This window comes from Macrobrachium rosenbergii, chromosome 6 (assembly GCF_040412425.1).
Source record: "Macrobrachium rosenbergii isolate ZJJX-2024 chromosome 6, ASM4041242v1, whole genome shotgun sequence".
NCBI classification, from domain to species: domain Eukaryota; kingdom Metazoa; phylum Arthropoda; class Malacostraca; order Decapoda; family Palaemonidae; genus Macrobrachium; species Macrobrachium rosenbergii.
In genome coordinates, this window is record NC_089746.1 from 28,044,693 (window position 1) to 28,071,511 (window position 26,819).

General features: G+C 38.5%; 1 protein-coding gene across 43 annotated transcripts in view; it reads right to left on the bottom strand.

Annotated features, from left to right (window-relative positions):
* Positions 1–26,819, bottom strand: part of p120ctn (adherens junction protein p120) — a 312,485-nt gene that overhangs the window by 116,135 nt on the left and 169,531 nt on the right. For 31 of the 43 annotated variants that reach the window (XM_067105321.1, XM_067105348.1, XM_067105329.1 and 28 more), the window contains one exon: positions 2,930–3,052. In XM_067105321.1, the coding sequence (XP_066961422.1) occupies positions 2,930–3,052 (123 nt within the window). Of the gene's footprint in view, positions 1–2,929; positions 3,053–5,476; positions 7,307–23,006; positions 23,142–26,819 lie in introns of those variants that run through there. The other 12 variants (XM_067105307.1, XM_067105308.1, XM_067105306.1 and 9 more) reach the window with 6 other exon arrangements.

Below are 26,819 nucleotides of genomic sequence, written 5' to 3' on the forward strand. Positions count from 1 at the left end.
ACTGCAGGGGCTGAAAACTATTTTAGTGTCCCTAATTAAAAGGGCAGACACTCAATCCTTCCTTCAATCATATGAAGCCTGGCAAGTTTACAACCTGCTGGCTTTCTTCAGAAAAGTTTCCTTCATAAGATTTCCAATTTTACAAGGTGGTTATCAGAAACAGCCTTTCTCAACCATTACTTCCATAAAATTGAAGAGATTCAACTGCACTATCCCAGTACGGGGTAAGGAAAGTCCCTGCCTATAGGCCCTCTCCTGTAAAATAAGAGGGACCCTTGATGCAATGGTACTTCTAAGATACTGCCAGGATGGAAATGGCTATCCTGCATCCCATCCAATCATGGTGAGGTAAGTCACCTCAGTGTCATATAGTTAAAAAAGACAGGTTCTTTACCCCTCCTTATTCACTGTTAATCCCTCATGGGAATTCTGAATACAAAGGGTGAGATGATTCCTCATGTAACCTTACCTTGGACCATTTTTCATCTGGTTAGTTGGGATTCATTTTTCAAGAGCTAGGGCATTTTGTCACTTGTCAATTTCTTTTATATGCTCCTGAAAACAAACAACAGCTGCATTATCAAAAACAGATCTTGTGAAAGGAAGCCATGGGAATCCTTGATGGATGTCTTCTTTCTTCTTCTACAGACCTGGTGAGTAATTGCAGGGCCCAGCTGACTTGGCCCCAACTGTTGCTGCAGCAACATTAGGGCAAATCTTAAATTTTCTGAGTAGCCACTGTAAGGCAGGATAAATAGCCTCCCTGCCTTGAGTCCATTTATACTCCCAAACACTTTACCAATTATGGCAATACACCAGCCCAGATCACCTATGAGACCTCTTGATAATAGTTCATCTGTCTTATGGAACCCCAGTGGGACTATAAGGTTAACTTCTTTGAGAACTCACAGTGACTACCAAAAATATGGTTTTCCTACATCAAAACCTGTTTTTGTAATTTTTAAGCCCGAAAAAAAATTGTTTACTTTAATCATTTACATGGCAAAAATATTAAGCTCAAGTTTATTGGTAAAGGTTATCTGAAGCACCTTGCATAAGATATTGACACCTAGTTGAACCAGAAGATAACCAAAGACATCACCTTTCTTAGTTACACCCGTTTCAATAATATTCAAAAACATCTAGATTTCAAATTCAAAGATAAGACTACATACTAGTAAAGTACTAGACTGCATGATTTCAGTGTCTGTAAATATGCCTAGTGAATTTTCTACCTACAATGGCTGCACTAGAAAGTACAAAATATATCAATGCAGTAAACTCTCCTGTATTTGCGAATGGATCTTTTAAAATGTTATGCCTAAATTCACTGTATCCAATAATATTGTATGTATTCTTATATTGCTTTTGTATTATAAATTGCGATCATAGCGATCAATGTTTTGGTTTGGAAATGTTTATGCGGTGTTTATTTCGCCGCATTTAACTCAGTTCTGCGTAAATGAATCTCTAGTCTAGATACTTTATTTATAAGGGGCAAGGTTATTTTTTGTTATACGAAATGTTTTTAAATCGAAATATAACTAAAATATGTCTCGATATGAAGTTAATTTATCTATTATTTTCGTCAATAGATGACGATGGCTGTTTGGGGGCGTTTGTTTTGCGTAAAAAAAAATTCAAGATTCCATTCACTATTTTCACTTGATTTCATCATAATACGAGCTTTACGTATTTATCGTTTATCGGCGTAAAAATAACAGTAATGTGTTCTTTCATACCCAGTAGTTTTGATTAAAATATTTTCTCTCCCATTTTATTCGCGATCGAGTTTCATCCATTGCCGATGCACGATAATTTACAGTAGCGTCATTAGCAGCTTGAACATTGTTTTCTCAGCTTCAGCTACAACTTGCAGCTTAAATTTAGTAGTATATTTCCTTGACGATCTTTTATCCATACCGAATAAGGGTGTAATGTAAAAATATATCAGTCCTATTCTGCTTAAACGTCATTTGTGCCATAACCTATGGTAATTGTTTATTACTGTACGATGGTTGAAATACCAGGTAAACAGCTGTTGTTATCCGATTCGGTTATAAGTAAAACAACAGTTTCTTGGTCGGTTGTTTATGGCTGTACGCATTTACGCAAGAGTATAACGTTACTAACAATACTTTTATGAGTCTCTTTTACTTTTTTAACTAGAAGATGGGATAAAGAGATGGAGGAAAAGTTGTCTATTGTAATTTGGTCTCTCTCACTGCCTGATTACGCTGCTGCCTCCACCCGCGTGAAATTTTAAAATATTTTATAAATAATATTGTCATATCGGTATTAAATTGCTTACCCCATTACAAAATCAAATTATCATAAGGTGAATCATTGTAACTTGAGCATTACCTGGGTATTTTAATAGTTTTATCACAAAAAGTGCATTTAGTCATGAAAGTGCGATGAAAATACAGTATTTAGTGACTATTTCTCGGTGAAAAATACCGCAAATGGGCGAATTTTTCGCGAATAATGGGTAGATACGTTCCAAAGAGAAATCTGTGAATATGTGAGTCCGTGAATACGGGGGTTTACTGTATATCAATAGTCACTTATACACTTAGACATAATAGCATATATAATATACATTCATAACAGAGGAAGCATCACATTCAGATATGGAAAATGCATAAATATTTCTCCCGTTCAACAGCATACAAAATTTAAATAAAAGACAGGCACAAGTCCCAGAACAAAACTACCTTCTGCGTTTTACGAACAAAGTTATCAATATTCCCACAAGCAAACTGTTCTGTGTATCTGGGATGCAATGCAAAATTCCAGGTCATATTCTAATGGTGCTGTTTGAAGACAAGACATGTAATGCAATCATTTTCCACACCAGGCAATGTAAGTAGTGGTTCAAAACCAATGACCATATTTACTTAACAAGGAAGTAAGAAAAAGTACTAACCATATCTATCCTGTGGAACACCATGAAGGCCTGGAGACGGAGTATTCCGGTAAGGGTCTTGGCCATTAGGAGGTAAAAGAGCTGAATCAAGTTCAGCATAACCACTCTGTGGGTACCCACCAACTGAAAAGTGTTGAAAATAAAAAAAAAAACCGACATTAACCACAGCAATTTTTGTGACGAAACTGGTTATGCCATCAAATTCCTAAATATCCTAATAATCTACTTTACCCATTTTTTCAACAACATAAAAAGTGTGTGACCTTTACTACATTCCTTTGGCAACAAATTGTTAAAAATGCAGTACAACAGAGCTTGTGTTGAAAACTTTTTCAACCAATTAACCCTTACTTTACAATGTCTATTAAGAAATGAAAGTCAAATTTTCAATGAATGGAACATCAATACTTTTAAGATATAAAATAAGCTACTGTATTTAACAAAAGAATTACTTGATACTTATCCTATAATCTCACTGAGACCCATAATCTCACTGAGATACCTCTACAGCACAATAACATCCTCAATAAGTTTTCCCATCTAGTATTAGTTTAGATGGCCTGTCAGTTTGCTTCAAGAATGCCAGCGCCATAATGATTCAACTACTGTATCTAGTTCTATTTTGATTGGTTTGTTTCAGTGTAAATACACTTTAACAAGCCAACCTTTATTGCAAAAAAATTTAATAAAATGATAAACCAGCCCATAGACATAATGAATACTGCAGCAAAGACTAATCTGGGGTGCTAATGGCTATGTATTATAAAATCAAATGTCACTGGGACAGTTTATAAAGATAGACTACAACCTGAAATATTAAACACAGGAAATACATGCAACACTTAGTAGTTATAATGAACACAAAGGTACAATGGGTATTACTAAAACAAAACAGGTGGTTAGCTTAATGACAATCCTCTGCATCAGTGACCTGATATCAAGAGCTCTAACCCTTTCCCAACCATTCAGGCCAGAATTTGCTAGGAGAATAGTTTACGAAACTGAGATATTATCACCTAGAAAGCTAAATAATTCCACACCTCCACAAATATACCAAAAAGAGCTAAACATTTTCTATCAAATAGTGTTTTGGACATTAAAACATTTGTTTTTCAAAAAGTTTTGAGTATCACTCTTTTACTTTTTATTTCCTTGACACTGAATTTCATGAAAAATAAGCAACCAAAAAAATTCAAACCTATCTTCACAAAACCTACTACAGTACAGTAATATTTATGAATGTAAATAATCTCCTTTTAAGTTTGAAATAGTGCCCCAATAAGAAAACATATTTCATTACAGCAAAAGTTTACAGATTCACTTTCTAGTGCCAAGTTTTTATTCATAACCACCACTTTTCATGACAGTACTCAGAAGAATACCTTCTGATTTCCTCCTTAATCCTGTTTCAATTCTTAGAGGATATGAACCCCCAAAATTATAATGAGCACTCAATTCTGAGCATACGCTTCCCTAACACTATAACGTATTTAATTCCCAATAAATTTTAATTACATTTGCATCCCCCAAAATTATACTATACTCTATTTAATTTCTAATAAATTTTTAAAGTATACTGTATGCAACCATAAAATTATAAGTAATTAATTTCTAATAAATTCTAAGAGTATGTGCAACCCTAAAATTATACTGTGCTTAAATTCTAATAAATGTTAGGAGTACTGTATAAGTATCCTGTACACCCCTAAAATTATGTTGTACTTAAATTCTAATAAATTTTAGGAGTTTAAGTATCCATAAGATTATACTGTCCCCAATATATAACTGTTCTGTAAGACCCCTTTCTAATTTTACTCATCATTCAGAACTATCTATTTAACATATATCTATTTAATCATATATCAAGCAATCTGAAGCATAAATACATGTCAAATGGGTGAAATCTGACTAAAACAAAGTCACAGTACTGTACTTCCACAGTACACATATATGTCTCATACTAAATACAGTATATAATAATGCAGATTTATTAATATCTTGACTGAAAACTAAAAGACAATAACATAGTACATCCAAAGTAAAGAAAATGAAATGTCACTTGATAATTCTTTAAATACTAATTAACATTGCTAGTTAAAAAATTCATTTAAGGTTTTGCCATTCTGGTGAATTAGGCTAGGTAAATATGCATTAGGGAGGACTGCACTGAAAGCAAATAAATCAGAGCTACTATTTCCATTTTTACTCAGTTGCATTCTGGAGGCTCATGCAAAATAAGACAGCACTATTCTAAAAACTTTTAAAGGCTGTGCAGGTAGCTTAGCTGATGTAAAAATCTTTTATGCTCATGAAATATCCAAGAAGTACACATCCTAAAGTACTTCAAGTTATGAACACCAACAAACAGTAAAAAAAATCCACTCTCAGTTAGTTGAAGGGGCAATGGCAGAAATTCACGCTGCAATTCATAAATTGTAATTCAAACGTATTATGTGAGCACAATTTAATGACAGTACCTTGAAATACAAAAAAAAAACCTGATCACAAGTCAACATCCATTAAAAGTTGTAAAGTATTTAAACTTACGGTTATTTTCTCTAAGAGAGATCAATGAGTCCCAGTGCTCAGGTGGCAACAAAAAAGTTACCGTTTTCTTCTGAGTTCTATTTGCAACTGATAGTCCATCACTTTCTAGAGTTTGCAATACAACATCTGGACATGATTCTATAGATATATCTTTTTCCAACTGCCGACATGCTTTGGCCTCAACGAGGTACTGATGCTTGGGTACTGGAGACCAGTGGACAGGAGGCAAAAACCCTTCTTCACTGTCATAATAATCTTTTGTAATTATATTCTCTTTTGAATGGTCATCATCACCATCAGTATATTGCCCAGCATGGTCATTACATGCAGACATAGGTACAATGTCAACCCCATCTGACACAAGATCAAAATGATGTACTAAAGTTTCAGAGGATAAAAGAGATGGTACACCAGAGTATTCTGAGCTGGTAGGTTTGCATAATTTGTCATCCCTCGGAAAAACATCTATACTGCATTCTGAACTTGTTTGAAATTTTTGCTCATCATGTGGATATGTTAATGTGGTAACAATTTCATCATCAATGTAAGGTGCATCTTCCACAGACAAATCTTCAAATGTATTGGAAAGAAGAGCCACAAAGGGATTTTCATCAGATGTTAACAGTGTGCATGGGGAACATGTACCACCTTTATTACTGTAACCATGGATTTTATCACCACTAGGTACATATGTTTGAAGTTCAATGTAACCCTTTTCATCATCACAGCCATCACCTGAACATCGTTCACTATTAATATCCTCAAGATTATTTGGTGGTGAAGCACTCCCAAATGTATTGCAAACTTGAAAGTCATATTTAAAATCACCATCTACACAAGGATTTGTTCCTACATTCTGAAATACAACTGGTGCTGGTGGATGGCCACTTTGCTCAACTCCATTTTTCAAAGTATGACAAACATTTTGATCACCACCACTTGGTGTAAGACTAGAATTCACTTCAGCTTGGAACAGGTCCTCTGTATCTAGTGAGCAAGAAACTGCTTTATTTTCTTTTAGCCGAGGTGAATTATTCTTTGGATTCTTTATCCTTCTACGAATAGGGAGGGTGGCACTAGTTTTGGCCAACTCTACAAAGTCACGTGGATCTGTGTTTGTACTAACACTAACACATGATGCACTTAAAGACCGAGTTATTCGCCTCCCTTTATTCACTAAATTCCGAGGCTTGGGTTTTGTCTTAGGTTTATTGCCCTTCAAACTACCTCCCTCTGGTCTTCTACTAGAGTTATAAGACAGTGCTGAAGAATGAGGAGAGCATTCTTCCATTATAGTTTCATGCTGAGGTGATACATAGCCATGATGATCATCATTGCAAGGCCCAGGGAACTCAGTTCTATGCAGATTGATACCCTTTGGTGGATATACAGAGGTAGTACTGTCTGGTGAAACTTGACCATCATATGAATACTGTTGAAAAACCTTTGTTCCCTTTTCAAGAGCATACTTGGTAGCATGTGATTCTGGGTTTGACTTTGTACATGTATATGCCTCCTCTCTTCCAGTGGTGGTAGAAGGAATGCATGCTGAAAATAAAGGACTTTCATGATGTGAAGACTTCTTTTCTGAGGAAGAGTCCCCAGAATCAGAAGAACTGGTCTTTTCCCTATTAGCATACGAAGGTGAAGGGAGGGACCCCTGAATTTGAGGCGAACCTTCACCTTCAAAGGAAGACTCATCACTTTTTGAGGGCCAATTCAAACGCACAAACACCGAAGATCGTGGCATGGTGATAACATTTCATTAACAAAACCCATTTATGCAATTGCTGCCAAAGTTTCTTCTGTGACTTTAAACATCTAAATATTCTGCCAATGACAAAAAAGCACTAAGAAAAATTTCACAGAAATCATAAGGTCAAGGATTCTTCAAAGAACACAAAGAGTACTTCCAACACACTAACTGTTCACTTGAACTCATGTTTTGTAACAGAAGTAAAATTATAAAAAGAAATACTCAACGTAAGTTTCATGAAATATTTTATGTTGGAGTTAATGAAATAAAGACATTAAAATCACTTACATAGCAATAAAAAATGCTAACAGAGTATGAATTTCTATGATTAAAATTACTAAACTAAGCAAGCAATGTAATTAGCAGTAAAAATAATGACTGATTAAATAACCATCAGATATACATATAAATCATGCAAATACTGTAAGAAGCCAAGGCACACTATGCTAATTTATATATAAAAATACTGTGTACCCAACCCTTATGTAAAACTTCAACATAAACTGTGATTTATTGCAGCAAAAAGCATTACAAATAAAGTACATAATAGGAAGCATTGTGCAAGCAATAGTGCTTCATTCATACCAGTACCCCAGTGGAATGTTTTAAGTAAACCATCACACTTGCAAATATATATTATTTTATAAAAAAAAAAAAAAATTAAGGGGTAATGCACTCTTATGTTCCACAAAAACATGATGCAGCTTCGGAGGACCTGTACAAATTCAGCACCTGAATAAAGCACCATCAACAATGAATTCAAGGTATTACAGTATGACAATAAAAGCAAAGAATATACAAGCACTATAAGAATGTGCACATAAGACCTCTCATCATATCTTTAATGCATTCACATACACCAAATAAAGCAAAAAAAATTTTTCATATTACTGTACTTTTAAAACACTACTATCCATAGAAATCATGTGTATCCTAAAGCTTCAGAATAAATTTAATCTAGAAAGTGATGGGAAGGTCTAAAAGAGATATGTAAATAACTAGAGATCAAGTTCTGTACAAAATATGCCACCTTTGCATTATAGAAACACTAGTAACCTCCAAATTTATTAAGAAGTCACACTAACACCCATCTAAAATTATTTCCATAGTTTTGCAAAACCTGGTTTCTCCTTCTGATGTCTTATCACAAGAATATACACCACACAAAAAAATGTTGGAAACTTGAACACTCAAACTTACATACTGTTGTCATACACCACTAACCTACCAGCCAGTTTTGATTTGCCACGTATCTTCTTGTCCTTCATCAACATGAACTAATATTGTTCTAGCCAGTACCACCATCACTACCCTAATAGTAATAATAATAATAGCGCCAAGCCTTTCCTGTAGAATAACTTTGAAGTACCGTCAATTTTTCTCAATTTTTCATTCACTCAAAACAACCACTAGCAACAGATAACAGATTATAGAAGTAAAAATTAGGCCATCTTCCTGAAAATCAACTACATGTTCTAGTTTTTATTTCATCCTACTTACATGACTGACTAACTGCCTCCCTCCCCTCCTTCTCTGGCTTACCTGGGCATGTTGCCAGCCATTCATAACCTTCCTGATACAACTTCATTATCATTACCCACCACAGAATACTTCAAACTCCTACCATTTGTGTTCTATGAACCAATTTGTTGACTACCCTTACCAAAGAAACCTTGGGAGAAATAAAAATGATCAGCAGCCAACAGAACAGGGCCTTAAGCTTTAAAAATCAACCAATAAAATTGTAAAAATTTCTCTTAGCAACAATTACATATTCCATTTCCCATAGTAGTGCTAATATACAAAAATTTATACATTAAAGGAAAAACATTTTATGCAGTTGTAGCCTTATCCACAACCTCAAATATAAAAGGGATAAAACACTTGATGCTTATTCATTTTCATGCTCATCATAATGAAAAAAGTAAATATCACAAAGAAATCCTAAATTCAGTAAAGGGAATGGATGAAAATTAAACAGCAGAAGACAATGCAACTGAGGCCAAAGGAATACTACAAAGAACTTTCAGTGCCATCTAAAGTACAAGTATACCGTACAACACACACCACAGGTGGTACTCTTTTATGGATAATTATTTAGCACCATAGATGCAAAGCCTCTAAGACTTGAGGAAGAAATCTTTTTTGTATACCCCCCTTTTCAAACCAGCTCTATATCACCACCAACTCCCCACCCCAATACACTATCCTTCACTAGGTGTATAATTTTCCATGTCCTCTTTTCCCTTTTGATATTTAACTGGTAACATCTTGAACTACACCCCGTCTTTTAATTTAAAAACCATCCAAATGCAGTGCAGTACAATGATAAGACATACCTCTTCTCATAAAAACAACTACTTTGGCAATCACCAAGTTTTTCTTCAGGGCTTTGTTTTTGACTCCAAAATCTTTGTAAACCATCACCACATACCTTTGTAAGGTTGGGTTTTGTTTTTGACTCCAAAATCTTTATAACTATAGCAACCTATAAATGTTTATGCCTGTAAATCATCATCACACGCCCTTGTAAACTAAGTTTTTATTTCTCTGGGAATAGATGCAGCATTTGACCTTCACACCACTTTTGAGAAATATAATAGATTGTTCTGCTTTTCTAATTCTTTCTTAAATAACATAAGTAAATTAACCTTCCTTTCTAATAACTGCTTAAATCACTAAAAATAATCCAACTTTGGGGAACATTTTACCAGTAACACAAGAACCATACAGTATAGGTTATTCCAATAAATTTTCATAATTACAATCTAAAACGTTTGCCATTTCTCCCCTCTTTTATTAACCTGAATTTGTTTATGCTCAATCAACTGCAAAATGCATGTTGATTAGCTAACGCTCATCCCTCCAATGAATCTTCTTTACAAAACCAATTACTATAGCATTACAAAACCTTGGAGAATAATGATGCAAAATCAATGGGCTAAGTCAATTAACCACCAAACATTCCCTGAGAAAACATTACACTGAGCAAATCTATTCATGTTATGATGTTAACCCATTTAAACTAAAGGAAAGATGCCATGAATTATAATTTTTTTAATAATCGTACAGCTGCTTACGCTACTAAAATTACTACTTCAGCTACTCTGAAGGTTCTGCGGTCTTGATGTGACCAACAATTCTTACAAATCAATTCCTAGTCTATTAGTTCTTTCTAAGTGCTCAGTCCACAGAAAGTAAAATCTATGGGATTCATTTCAATCTAGTACTGCACAATGTATAATAAAAACCACACCTAGTAGTCACAGCTCCTCCATTTCTCAGAACCACCTAATTTTCTTTATAATTTTTTCTCAAACTATAGGTCTGAAGCATGGTGGGGAATTATTGCCACCAGGGGAAGAAAAACCTACCATCAAAGTTTCAGAAAGTACTCATCCACTGTGGGATAGGAAAGGGAGTTATCTCAGGTCCAGATGAAAGAAGTGGAGGCATGTTTTTAATGGCCCAACCTTGTAAACAGACAAAATTTGCAAAAGAACTCAAGATACCAGTGTGAGCGGTGTCACAAGGCCCAATGAGGCAGAAAGTGAGTGAGGTTTTGCTCTCAAGACACTCTGGAGAAAACCTTTAAGGCAAAGGATATTATTTCAGCAATTTCCACAGTTCTATCAATTTCCAATCTTAAGTTATTTTAATTTGTGTAACATTCTTTTCCCATTCACTGGGCAATCCTCTATTTAACTAGATGTTTGAGAAACTTTATTCAATAATATGGGTTTCTATGGTAAATCAACTTATAATACTACTGGGGTACTACCATTGATTCCTAATGCCTCAAAGTTCTCATAACAGTTTCATTACGTAAACTAATTTTTTTTTTTAAATATATGGGATATCTTTGCTTCTGAGCATTGGTCTGCTCCAGACCTTTTTTATCTATCTACTTCTTACATCCAAGTCTCTTGTTACATTACCAATTACCATTAATTTCCTCTTTGTTGTTGACTGCTGTAACAACTCATATCTCTTTTTACAATGCCCTACTTATAACTATCACTTGTCAAGTTGCCAGTACTATTCTAAGCTCATTAGTGTGGATTACTGTATATATATTACTGTACATGTATGCATTCTATATATTTCATGAATATTGTCCTTTGCAAATGCATGCACATGAATCGCACTGTCTGCACTCTGCACAAGCGCATGAGTACTCTAACTGCTTCCCTTGGCACGAATTGCACGCCTTGCAGGGCCCCCTGGTATATACCTATTTGCTGTACGGAATAAAGCAACCTATGACTCGGGATATTATTTCTGTATCCCTGCAATCTTCCATCTTCTCTTACAAGACATCATCACATATCAGCATGGCGCAGTGACTAAACCATCCAGCATCTTAAGGGAACACCAGAATCCAGCACTCAAATTGAGCTGCCATTACCCCTCAATCGCCTGTGGATCTTACAGTGGTGGTGTGGTGCTTGTGCAATGTTTGTGCAGTGCCAGTGCAGTGTAATGTCAGTGCTTTGATTCCAGTGGGTTGTATTTCTCTTGTGCCCCTCCCCAGCCACACAGTGGGGCGCCATTACCCCACCCATGGAGCTGAGCTGAGAAGTGCCAGGCGAGTCTGAGTCTGCCAGCTGATGAAGTGTTAGAGAATTTATTTCTGGTGATAGAAATTCATTTCTTTATAATGTGTTTGGATTCCACAGTAAGCTGTAGGTCCCGTTGCTAAGAAACCATTGGTTCTTAGCCACGTAAAATAAGTCTAACTTGGGCCAGCCCTAGGAGAGCTGTTAATCAGCTCAGTGGTCTGTAAAACTAAGGTATACTTAACTTTAACATTACCCCACCCAGCTACGGAGCCCGAGGCACGTCCACCCTCTCTCATCATTCGGCACACTGCTGACTAATTACTCAAATCTCAACAGTTAAGACAAGTTGTTGGACTCTTCCGACCGCCCAACCGCCAGGAGCCCTCCCAGACCCAGAGGCTCTCCCCTGCCTGCCAGTGTTCGCCACACAGTTGAATTATTTACAGTAACTTCATAAAAAAAACTGTAGAAATTCTCTCTCATCTTTTTTCCTCTTCCTTTAAACTGTGGATGACACTGCTGAAAATGATTCAAAATGGCTTCTGCCTCACATCAAGAGGGGCCTGGGGATATACAATACAACTAGGACCCTGACAACTGCCAGTTGCCTTCACACCAGTGTCACCAACAAACCGTCAAACCCCACCAGGTTTTACAATGCTGGAACCCCTGCCTTTGCTCTCACCACACCTGACTATACGGCCTCCCACAGCTCCAAAGGCGGAGTTAAGGCTCCTGGAGGAATCTTGACAGGCTGAGCTGAATGGACATCAGAGAGAGGAGAAACAATGTCAGAGAGAAGAGAAACAACGTTGTCATGAAGAGGATATGCTGCCAAGAGGACAACTTAAGAAGAGAGGAGGAAGCCCAACATCTCACCGCCCTGTCGCTGCTACTCACGGTCAACCCTGCCCAGCAGCAAGCAACACCAGCAGACTCGCAACAACTTCCCACATAATCCTCAGTGTTGTCGCCCACCAGCCACCACCCAAACAGAAGGCCATCGCCCAGACCCTGCTGCCCTTACGTCCTGACACCACATACCAAGTGTCTAAGGAATTGAGACACTGGGATGACTACAGTCAATGATGGTGGACCTAGGGGCATGTGCCTACCAGGAAGCAGTTAATAGACCCAATGGATCAGCCTGGAGACCCAAAGGATACTCGAACAAACACTCAACGTACCACCAGAATGGATCAGAGTGTGGACGAGGTCTTGAATGTTCTCCAGGAACACATCAAGAACCTGCTGAATGAAGCTCTATGACACAGGGACCTGCTTTCCTGCAAACAGAGGGAAGGGGGAAAGCTTCAGTGATTTCTACGTCCGACTGAAGCACGTAGCAGAGGAAATCGACGTCTGTCCTGGCCATTGCGAAGAGACTCAGCTGAAGATGATCATCATCATAGGAGTCAGGGACAACGAGCTCACTCAGAAACTCATTGCCCTGAACACTGCAACTCCATTGGCCACCATGGTCAATGAATGTCACTCCTATGAGGCCACTTGGACAGCCACCACCGCCGTACGTGCCCCTCCTAAACTGTGTGCAGTCTCTGCCTACAAAAAACCAAAGGACATGGCAGCAGGGGTGATACCTTGCACCCAACCCTTAACAGGGACACTTCATGCCTTTCCTACACAAGGAAGCACAGCTCTGCAGAAAAGTGCCCAGCCACTGACAGTGTATGTGGAAACTGGCTGCAAGGAGTCACAGTAACACTGGCGTAGGACCCCAAAGTGCCCTGCCAACAAGGCCACATGGAGACACTATGGCCGAGTGGGCCACTATGACAAGTGCTGCCGACAGCAGACGAACGCCAAGCAAAAGGGCCTGCCCAATGCCTCGCCCCCTTCTAGCAAGCCCTCCAACTGTCGCAAGGTCAAAACCTTTTCCACAACAACTTGCCCTTCACCATCACCCATCTCCCTCGCCCTCACCTACAGGGATGAGACATCCAAGATTTTGATGCTGTCTGACACAGGAGCTGATATATCAGTGATGGTCCCCCAGCACTTGGAACTTCTTCACATTCCCAGGACTGAGCTACAGCCTCCTGCCATGTCGGTGACCCTCACGGCAGATGGGTCAAAGATGACACTGGCTTTAGGTACCTTTAAGGCCACCCTGTCCTTGGCCAAGAGGTCCTGCCTCGCCACGATCCAAGTCCACAAAGGCATTCAGGTGCCACTCCTGTCCTATGCACTCTGCAAGGAGTTGGCCATCATCCTGCCAGGCTTTCCACAGCCCATCCTACAGGTCACCCAGCTTAACTGATGTAAGGAGCTACCCCTCCATGACAACAACCACTGCCGAGGCCTGAGAATGTTTCCTACAAACCTTGCAGGATGTGCTCGTGTCTAAGGAAGACCTTAAAGCAGCTCCACTGAGGCCGACGGCAGGCCCTCCCATGAAAATTCACCTTAAGGAGGACATGGTACCATTCGCCATCCACAACCCACAGCAGATCCCCTACACTTTCTGCGAACCTGTTAAAATGAACTAGACTCCATGGTCCAGCAGGGGATCATTAAGCCTTGAAGAGATGAGCCATCAGAATGTTGCCATCTTCTACTCATCGTCTCAAAGGCCAAGGGAGTTCGCATCACGGTGGATCTAACCAAGCTGAACACACAAGTCTCCCGACCAGCCCACCCTTCGCCCATGGCCCTAGCTGCTGTCCGTGCTGTCAACTCCACCGACAACTTCTTCACCACCATGGATGCTGTACACAGCTACTGGCAGATGGAGCGAGCAGAGGAGGACTGCCACGTCACCACTTTTATTACACCTTACAGACGCTTCCAGCATTGCTGGGGACCTATGGGGTTTGCTGCAACCAGCAATGTCTATTATTACCGTGGCGACCTGGCTCTCCAAGGCATGAAGAAGTACATCAAGGCTGTCGATGACATTCTTATCTTTGACGACAAAATACTGACACGCTACCACAGGATCCATGAACTAGTCACCTGCTGCTGCAAAAATGGCATCACTCTCAACAGAGAAAAGTTCACAGTAACAGAGACCCGATTGAATTTCAAGGGCTTCACCCTTTCTGAAGAAGGAATCACTGCCGATCCAGGATGAGTTGCTGTTCTACAAGACTTCCCCAGATTGTCCAACCTGACGGACCTACATTCCTTCATGGGGTTAGTAAACCAGTTGGCAGAGTTTACCCCTGACCGCACAGCCCCTTCGCCCACTCATGAGCCCCAACGCTCTTTTATTTGGACACCGGACCACGACCAGGCCTTTAGAGACATGAAGCAAGCACTCTCAAGCCCACCTGTTCTTGCTCTTTTGACCCAACCCTGCCAACCATTCTCCAGACCAACGCATTTCATCTCTATGGGATAGGCTACGTCCTCCTCTAGGAACATGGCTCCGGACGTCTCCAAGTAGTCCAGTGTGGATCCCGCTTTCTTGCAGATGCCAAGACGAGGTATGCGACGATTGAGCTGGAGATGCTTGCAGTATCTTGGACCCTCACTAATTGCCACCTATACCTCAAAGGACTGCCAACCTTCACCCTGCAAACTGACCATCGTCCACTATTGTCCATCATCAACAGCTACATGCTAGACATGGTTGAAAACCCAGGGCTTCAGCAAATGAAGGAGCGCATGTCCCAATACCAATTTACAGCAGTGTGGCGCACCAGTCAGCTACCCGCCCCTTTGAGGGTATGACTGGCTGCGCTAGGTAATGGCACACATCAACGCTGCAACAGCTTCCCAGGATGAGGATGCCCCAACAATTGACACTGACCAGACCCTGCAGGACATGTCAACAACATTGCAGGCCGACCCCACCGACGTTCGCCTTCATGAGTACATCAGTTCCAGGTTCCCCACGAACTGGTACAATCTACATGCCTCCTTAATGCCGTGCTGGAAGCTGCAAAAAGCCTTCTCTACTGATGGAACCCTTGTGCTCTACAGGGCAAGAATACTGGTTCCTGCAGCTCTATGTCGCCACACACTCGCCAGACTACATGACAGCCACCGAGGTATCGAGGCTACCAAATGTCGGGCTCGACAAACGGTTTTCTGGCCTGGGATACACTCAGACATCACCAACGCTGTTGCCGCCTGTAGGCCCTGCCAGGCTCTGCGTCCCAGCCAACATCAGGAGTCTCTTCACAATGACAACCACCCATTGAGGGCCTTTGAGTCTGTATCGGCAGACTTCCAGGTAGTGGAGAAGTCCTTTCTTGTGGTCGCCGACCACCTCTCCAGCTGGCCTGTGGTCATCCCTTGCAAGGGTGACACCACCGCCTCCTTGACCATACGGCACTTCTGCCACTATTTCAGAGAGGTGAGCCCTTCGTTGGCTGAGTTGGTTGAGCTTCAGACTGTCACTCGATGGGCGGAGACCCCAGCCGGCTGATGAAGAGTTAGAGGAATTTATTTCTGGTGATAGAAATTCATTTTCGCTATAATGGTTCAGATTCCACAATAAGCTGTAGGTCCCGTTGCTAAGTAACCAATTGGTTCTTAGCCACATAAAATAAGTCTAATCCTTCGGGCCAGCCCTAGGAGAGCTGTTAATCAGCTCAGTGGTCTGGTAAAACTAAGGTATACTTAATTTTTTTTTCAGAGAGGTGGGTATTCCCCTGTGCATACGCACTGACGGATGACCCCAGTTTACCAGCAAAGAATTCGCCGACTTCACAGAGCCTTGGGGTGTACACCACATAACCTCGTTGCCACACTACCCACAGTCTAATGGACATGCCGAGGCTGCCGTCAAGGCTGTCAACACTTGATCCTCAAAATGGCCCCTAAAGGAAACATTGACTGTGGGCCTTTGATCGTGGCCTCCTCAAGTTATGTAACATGCCCGACCACTCTGGTTACTCTCTTGCCCAGGTACTGTACGGTCACCCTCTCTGTACGTGTGCCCACCCATCCTTGGTAGTTCATAGAAGATTGGAAAGAAAAGGCCCACGACTGTGACTGCCAAGCCGCTGCCAGAGCTGCTCAGGTGGAGCGCAACTATGATGCCCACACCTGCCCCCTGCCCAGGCTGAATGTGGGACAACACATCCTCCTCCAGGACCCGACATCCCACCGATGGGACAAGGTCGGGATTGTCATGGGTGGCGTGCAATCACATGAGTTCGAGATCCATCTCCCAAGTGGTTGAGTGCTACGTCAGAACCATCACTTTCTATATTCAGTGCCCGGTCCCCGTCAGGTTCCCAACTCTAATCTCCCTGTGGTCCCTAGCCCTGACATGGAAAAGTTGTCAATTCCCCCCAAAACCCCTCCCAGGTCCCCAAGAGTAAACAGGCCTACATAATGTACAAAGTCCACAAGTGCCACTTACACAACTTGCTTTGTACATTCATACTTGACAAATTCACTGTGTGTTATTTGCTTTGCACACTTACTTGATGGTTTACTGTATGTAACTTGCTTAGTACATTCAAGATACCTCTTTGAATGCAAAAGGGGGAGGGGAGGTGTGGATTACTGTATATATAATTGTCTGCACTCTGCACATGCACCTAAGTACTTTTCCTGCTTCTCTCAGCACGAATTGCACACCTTGCAGAGCCCCCTGGTATATACCTATTTGCTGTATGGAATAAAGCAACCTATGACTCAGGATACTATTTCTCCATCCCTGCAATCTTCCGTCTTATCCTACAAGACATCATCATATATCACCAATTAGGTTGCCACTTCAGTATTTATCTTTTGTCAGGCTGCCAATACTATTCCTCTTCACTGATAGATAACCATACTAACCCTGTCGCCTCCTAGATTGTCAGTGCCATCCACATCTGTAGGTTGCCATTAATACCCCAGCTTTACATAGACTTGCTTTTATGTATCTCTCAAGTTAGGTTACCACTTTCATCCCTATTTTCTGTCTGGTTGCTACTACTAACTAACTTCATCTCATACATTAGGTCGCCACTATAGCCATCCTTTTTCAGTAGGTTGCCACTAGTCGTCTTTTTTCAGATTGCCAATCTCTCTCTCTCTTTTTCAGATTGCTCTCTCTCTCTCTCTCTCTCTCTCTCTCTCATTAAGAGTGTTACTATCACATACCTTACTACTGCACTACTATCTGTATCTCTTACTTGAATACCACTACAATCCAAAACTCTTGCCAGTTAGCTTTAACTGTAAAACATTTTCCATGCTGCCTCTATTTTCCCATCTCTACTCAGTCATGTTTACCATCCATGTTTCGTTACAAAGCAGCCATTATTATTACAGTACCTCATGTCAGGGTGTTAATAATAACTTCCTTTCATTCAAACGCTGTTACCGTAACCATTTCATTAAATTGCCACTGCTATCCAATTTCCCTATAAGGCTACTGTTACTATCCCTACCTCCTGTCAAGAGTAACATGACTGTCTTTATCTGATTTTAAGGTAGTTACATAACAATCCTTACATTTTGTTAAGACTGACATCACTATACCAATCTCTCTTTTCATCACCAATAAAACTTCCACTTTGTTAACATGTTGCTTCCAACTCAGCAAGACAAAGTCAAAGTTCTCCAAGCACTCCTTAGTAATTCCCTTTATGTGAAGCGGGCATGGAGAGCAGACATGCATGGTAAGTTCTCTCATGTTTTGAACATAAAACTAATTTTCTATTTGTGACACTATGTAGTTGTGTTGTGCATGAAAAAATTGACTTCAGTGCAATGTGATGTAAAGGGCTTTAAGAAATTCTGCCACTTATGTCTTTCCTGTGCTTTGTCTTCCACAAATCTCCATTCATCCCTACCCTCACTTTTCATAGTTCTTCTTCAAGTAAGTCTTGATCAACCAACTCTTCTAGTGCCTTCAGAAGCCCCAAATTACACAATCGCATACTATTCTTACTGAAGTTGTGCAAATGACATGGACAAGCGCTTCATCTCCATCACTCAGCATTATCTCAACTACATATGGATAATCTGTAATTTCCATTATATATGTGTATATAAAGGAAGTTGCTAAACTAAATATATAATGTATAAAAATATATATATATATATATATATATATATATATATATATATATATATATATATATATATATATATATATATATATATAATGTGTGTGTGCAAAAATGCAAAAAAGCTACATATCTCAGTATATATAATTACTGGAAATGTATTTTATTATTATAAGTCTCTCTTTCCATCAACTGTCAATGATGATGTAAAGATGTTGCTGCTTGCTATTCTTTCCATCAACTAGCAAAAATGATGTCCCTAATATTCTTTCCATCAACTAGCAAAGATAATGTCCCTCACTATTCTTTCCATCAACAAGCAAAGATAATGTAACTTGCTATTCTTTCCATCAACTAGCAAAAATGATGTCCCTCGCTATTCTTTCCATCAACTAGCAGAGATAATGTCCCTTGTTATTCTTTCCATCAACTAGCAAAGATAATGTAACTTGCTATTCTTTTCATCAACTAGCAAAAATTATGTTCTATCAACTAGCAAAATTATGTCCTTCCATCAACTAGCAAAAATGATGCCCCTCACTATTCTTTCCAGCACCTAGAAAAGATGATTCCATTCACTACTCTCAATCAACTAGCAAAAATGATGTTGCTCGCTATTCTTTCCATCAACTAACAAAGATGATGTAATTCACTATTCTCTCCATAACTAACAAAACTGATGTAGCTCTTTTCTTTCTATCCAATAGCAAAGATGATGTCATTTGCTATTTTTTTCCATAAATTATCGAAGGTCATTTCATATGCTATTCTCTCCATCACTGATGGTGCTCACTATTCTTTCCATCAACTTGCAAAGATGATGTCACTTGATATTCTTTCAGTCAACCAGCAAGGTGACGGTGCTCACTGTTCTTTCCATCAACTAGCAAAGATCATGTTGCTTGCTAATCTTTCCATCATCTGGCAAATTGATGTCACTCTCTATTCTTTCCATCAACTAGCAAAGATGTCATTTGTTATTCTTTCCATCAACCGGCAAAGATGATGTCACTCACTATTCTTTCGGAAACAACTACCAAAAATGTAACTCTACTCTTTCCATCAACTAGCGAAGATGATGTCACTTGCTATAAATTACATCAAATAGCAAAGGTTGTCACTCAATATTCTTTCCATCAACTAGCACAGATGATGGAACTCTCGATTCTTTCTATCAACTAGCAAAAAAGATGTCCTTCCATCAACTAGCAAAGATTATGTCACTCACTATACTATCCATCAACTAGCAAAAATGATGTCACTCTCTACTCTTTCCACCAACTACCAAAAATTATGTTTTTCTATTCTTTCCATCAACTACCAAAAATGACGTCACTATTCTTTCCATCAACTAGCCAAAATTATGTCACTCTCTACTCTTTCCACCAACTAGCAAAAATTGTCTTTCTATTCTTTCCATCAACTACCAAAAATGATGTCACTATTCTCTCCATCAACTAGCAAAAACGATAACACTATTCTGTTCATCAACTAGCACAAATTATGTCACACTCTATTCTTTCCATCAACGAGCAAAAATGATGATGTTCACTATTCTTTACATTAGCTTGCAAATGATGAAGTCGCCATTTGTTCTATCAACTGTCACCGATATGTCACTGTTAGTTCCATCAATTATCAAAAAGATGTCCACACTTCTAGTTCGAGAGGCAAATTGCGCAACCCCAATCAAACGGAATTTACCAACTCCAGATTACTTTCGACAAGTAATCACCACCAAATGTCAACATTACCAAATGGACTGCCAATAAAATTATTTTTCGTACGGCGGTCATTCAGAAGCAATCAAGATAACGGCGGTAAAGCCGCACTGGTATCATAATACAAATTCAAAAACACCAAATGCTGTCTGCTTTGGTTTAATTGCTGTAGCAAACTCTTAGAAAAAGTTCAATTTCTCCTTTCAAAGTGATGCAACAGCAGTATATAACCTGCCACTTGCATTGAAACAAATATGCTTTGAAAACAAATGGTAGAATTTTCCTCGTTTATAAAGAAGGATCTGAGTTACGATACATAATATCCGTGGCTATTTATTCGATAGAGAGCAAGAGAGAGAGGAGGGGGGGGGGGAACAATCAGTTAAGCTACACCGCTCCCGTTAGGAATGCGAACCAACCAGAGATCAACCTCCCTAAAATCGACCCTTACACAGACAGGCTAGAAATAGTACCGACGGCATAAACTCAGCCACACGACGCCGACTTCCCTCCCTCTAACTAACCCTATCCACACACACACACAATAAAAATAATACCTAATCACCGAAATATTTTATATGACTTCATATGTCACCTCACGAAGATGCCAGTGACAAACCAACAGAGCAGCTGCATAGTTGTACTCAGACCTTGGACACTTGCAGGAAAGCATTTACACCAGACCTTTATCCCAGATACACAACCCGAGCAAAGAATCCTTTCCCAGTACAAGGAGCAAAAGGTCACAAACTGTAATGTGTCAATAGTTATCAGCTGGAAAAGGCACAAGCAACAAGAATTAACGTTCAGACATCAGCTAATATTAGTCCCCTGTGACTATATACAACCTTCTACATATCTTAACTAGTCAATTTGTTAACTATCTATATCATACATAATACCGGCCCCCAATATATGTGTGGAAAATCAAACTATTTCCCGATTCTGGATTCGCTGTCTACTCGTGGCACTCGTGTGTGCACATACAAACCTTCATACATTGTGTGAGACGATTTGTAGTTAGCAGTTAAATTAAGCTGGCTCTATACAGTACCTATTCTTGCTCTAAGACGTTGTTGACATTTAGCTGTCAGTCTAACGCTGTGCGAGAGAAACAAAATTTTTGGGAAGAGCACACTACCAGACACACACGTCAAAAATCATACTTCATTTCCGTTTGCTTGTACATTTCACTGACATGTTCTTTTGTCAGTTTAATGGGCTTATTTACTAATTACACACATGTGTGTGTGTGCGCGTGCGCGTGCGTTTTACGGATCTCCCAAAATTATTAGGTCAATTAAAGAAAAAACAAAAGGAAATGCCAATAGTTACAAAATTCTTTCACCCTGTATTTCGCAACTTAAACAAGATAATACGCATTTGGAGATATATATAAAAAAGTTCCAGAATGATTCTGCAAAAAGGGAGCTAAAAAACATATGGATTCATTCAATAACTATGTCGGAAGAATTCTTAAACACACTTGTTGCAAAACGCGCATTTCTGAGAATACCACATTATTCAAGATTTTTTTGCGAACTGGTAATCATCTTAATAACTGCATCACCTTTACATCTGGGTTTAGCTCTAACTGAGAGTAAGGGACCTTGAGCACTACTGGATGCCTTAGGCACTAATCATGTTTCTAAATGAAGTGCAGCCAATTAAGGCAAAACACGCTTCTTTCACACTCATGCGCACTACCAGGTCACGTGAATTCAAGTTACGTAAAGTAACTGCTGGAATAAGACAATTTTTTTTTCATTGCGGCATAACCAAGTAAAAACTCAACTTTGATAATCAATTCGAATAATCCCTTGCTACTGAAAAAATAAACAGCACTACGAGGCGGTTTCAAGACTGTTTATGTAAGTCACACAAGACACTATCTTGTCATTCCGTTCTTCCGTTCTTTAATAAAATATTCAAAGAAAAACACTACCGAACGTTCATTTGTTCCAATCACACATGCCAAATTTGAAGTTTCCAGTTACAATATGAAAATTAAACTAAGAAAATCGATAAATGTAATTGTTCCCCACATTTGAAGCTTTGGTATTATATTAGCATATATTCTTTTTTTCTTTTAGTAGGGGTGGGGGCACGGGAAGACGTTGGGAGGGGTGTGCAAGGTAAGAGGTGAGTTTACTGGCGCGTGCCAACCAGTTACGTCCTAAATGGTTGACGATGAAAACATCCATCTATGTTTGTGCGTCACACACATTTGGCACACTCGGAGCCGCTATTTGCACCAATTCTTTGCACAATTTTAAAATCACTGCATGATCTCTTCAATGGCCACGGCAACACACTATTTATCAGAACAAAACGACGAAGTCGATTCTTTACTCTCAATCTGCGGGTACCAGAACTGTTCAAAAACGAGATTCCAACTACCGGCAATTGAAAAAAAAAAAAAACTTGGAAACAGCACTCGAATAAGAACTAATCTGATGTCCCGAGAGCTAATCCGCTCATACATAATAACAGTTACGATACCCAACGCACTTCAATACTCTCGAACAGATTCATCACTTCACTGGACCATTTTGCAAAAACTAACAAGTCTTCGCTTCGCTAGGGCGAGAACACTCGATCGGTTCGGAGGTAACTGTGGCACTAAACTCCATCTCACAAGCACCTGGCACTTGTCTCAGCCCCAATTTCCATTAGCTTCTTTTCCCCCGCCACTTTCCTCCCCTCTTCTCAGATGGTTCCCCTCTTAACGTTTCCCCCTTGAGCACCCCAACCTCCCCACATGGCCCCTGCCCGCCTCAATTCCCACCTCTCCTACCTAGCCAATACCCTAGCCCACCCCACCCCATTGCGGCCTTGCCCACGCTTTGGGTGCCCCTTGCCAACTTCCCCCGCTGAATTCTCGATTCACGGCTCCACCCTCCTCTCCCTCCTCCCCATTCCCACCAACATATTTCAACAAACATCGAAACTTCGTACCCAAATAACACTAAGCGCGTCCTATTCTCAACTGGACACGAAAACTTCAAAGGCGATGTAGTTGTTCACCTTTGTGGGGAAATAATATGCATTTGCAGTCTATATGAAGACAAATATGTATTTTTTATGAGTTCTGGAAGAGATATACGCTGTAAAATTTACACACACACACAAGGGGAGATACACACCATACAATTGTATGTATAATTTTTCCTAAACATTATAGAGAAATACATTAAGTCATACATAAGAAAAATATGTACATAAGTTATGTAACTTTTTCCATTTAACAATTTATTTTTCCCAGTACTTATTTCACAAATGATTCAGTCTCGACTTGTAAGCAAATATTATGTAAACTTTTCACAATTACTGTACATTTCATCACAATATCATCATACAGGATAAACTTAAAAAAAAAAAAGCTAGCCCATTCTCGGTTTGCTGAGAGAAGATACGAAAGGCTCTGGCTGACTGATGAAAGACCTACCAAGGTCTGCAAATAACGAACTAAGGACTTCGTACTGAAACTATGTGCGAACACTTTAACAGAATCAAAACTTCTGAATAATATTCTCCGCAAGATTAAGTTAAATATGTCTTCATTTATTAAGTGCAGAAATTAGTTAATGTACCCCGTAGGGGTTGGGGTAGTGACGTCAGTGCACTTTAGGCATAACTAAAGGTTCTTTGCAGTGTCCCGTCGGCCGCTAGTTGCAAACCCTGTTATTCCTTTTGCTGTACCTCCATTCACATTCTCTTTCTTCCATCTTACTTTCCAACCCTCTCCTGACAATTGTTTCATAGTGCAACTACATACAAGGTTTTCTCCTGTTACGCCTTTAAAATCCTTCCTCTCAATTTCCGTTTCAGTGCTGAATGACCTCATACGTCCCAGCGTTTGCCTTATGGTCTAAATTTTATATTTTATGTTATTCCATTCCATTATTTAATGTACATTCTATCTAAAAAAAAAAAACTTCGGCAATCAGATTTAATGTTGAATTAAAACTAAAACTGATAAGTTTGAAGCAGTTGAAATGAAATGTGTGGGTATTATTCATAAAGTAAACAGAATTGAAATGGTTGAGATGTGGAGATTAGTAGAATTCGTGAAAAGATTAGCACAAAGTGTGATACATGGCGTGGAGTTACAGAAAAGACCATTTTTCTGGGAAGATCAGGCATGCACTCGTTAAAAGATATATGTGAAGCAGTGTAATTTTGATTTTGATGCACTTGCATAAGGCCTCTGTTTACTTATTTGAAGAATATAATCCTGTAAAGTTTTACGCAGAGTTAATACCATAGAGCGTAAGTATCTGGAGGAGTTATCTGTCTACTGTACGCCAGTACTGTATAGTTTGGTGGACTTCCACCAGGGCGGCGCTGTAAAGCCTTGCGGCCATCTTAAAATTCTTTCACACTCGCCAATTGAACGGGCTTAGCGTGATTGTGATTTTTTCTGTCCTGATCGAAATAATGGTACGACGCACAGCTTATAATAATACCAAATTGGGGAAAAAATTAAAGAGAAAATGGAATAACATTTAACAAGCATAAGAGATTTTATTTATCCTTAATTTTGTGCTAAGCCTAGTCAGACATATGTCGTCTTAGCAGTAGATCCGCTTTATCTCTTTACCATGTCTCATATATTCAGCATACTGCACTATTATCGTGGCAAATAAATGTATCGGCAATTAGCTTTGATATCAGAACATAATTCATATTTTAAAGTAACATAATTCATGATGTAAAGTAAGAACGATCTTGATCGTTGTTAAAAAATGCTTTGTAGCACTGTGGGTAGGCCTAAAGGTATTACACCAGATGTGTCACCAAGTCTCGTCCTTTAAGCATGTTACTGCGATGCATGAGGATGCCTGCTGTATTTTGTCAGTCATTAAGAATTATCTGCAGTATGCATGAAGGCCTGTATGATACGGTCTATGCCATAACTTTTTTTTCAGTTTTAGACATCAATGGCAGTGTTAAAGTTGTTTAACAAAATGCATACCACCGTCCTTGGTTTCTCAACGAAATTCCGAAACGTCACACTAAGGGAGAGCGTTTCAAGACAACGTGAACAAAACTTAGAAAACAACTCCTATTATTCAATTTTAAGTTAAAATAGCTGTGATTTTTTTTTGTTGCAAATCCTTTCTCTGCCAACACGTCATCTTTTAACATATTATTGTGGAACTTACTAGTAAGTAGGTGTGTAGGTTACTGGTTTTGTCAACAAGTCTTGTCTTTCAAACATGTTACCATGAAAGTATTTCAAGATGACTTAACTAAATCCTAGAGAAGAACTTTATTACTCTAAAATCACTAGCGGATCCAGAAAAATATCATGGGGGCACCAATTTATATATATATATATATATATATATATATATATATATATATATATAAATTATATAAATATATATATATATATATATATATATATATATATATATATATATAAATACATATAATATATACATAAATATATATCTATACATACATATAAACATTATATATATATATATATATATATATATATATATATATATATATATATATAAATATATATATATATATATATATATATATATATATATATATATATATATATATATATATATATATATATATATATATATAAATATATATATATATATATATATATATATATATATATATAAATACATATAATATATACATCTATACATACATTACATATATATATATGTATATATGTATGTATATATATATATATATATATATATATATATATATATATATATATATATATATATATATATATATATATATATATCACACACAGGTGAAAAATAAGAAACGGGTTTAGGTATTCTCAACCCATTAGTAGGTACCATCTCAAATGCAAATATCAAGAATAATGTGGACCTGAGAAATAAACTAAATAGTGTAGAGATTAATAGTGAATCCAAGCTTGTAAGTTTTGATGTTGTATCACTATTCACAAAGGTGCCAATAGATGATCTGATGGCGTTTTTATCTGAATTGTTAGAGAACACACAGCTGGATATCCCATTTCCTAAAAGTACTTTAATTGAACTGATTAAATTATGTGTAAAAGATTGTAAATTTGAATTTAATGGTAAATTTTAATCACAAAATTTTGGTATGGCAATGGGAAACCTCTATCCCCAGTGTTAAGTAACTTATATATGGAATTTTTTAAAAGAAGATATTAAAAACATAATCCCACGTAATGTAACATGGTTTAGGTATGTTGACGACATAATTTGTGTATGGCCAGGGAACCAAGATGTAAAAAACTTTTTTGCCAAGTTAAATCAATTAGTACCATCAATTAAATTCACGATAGAA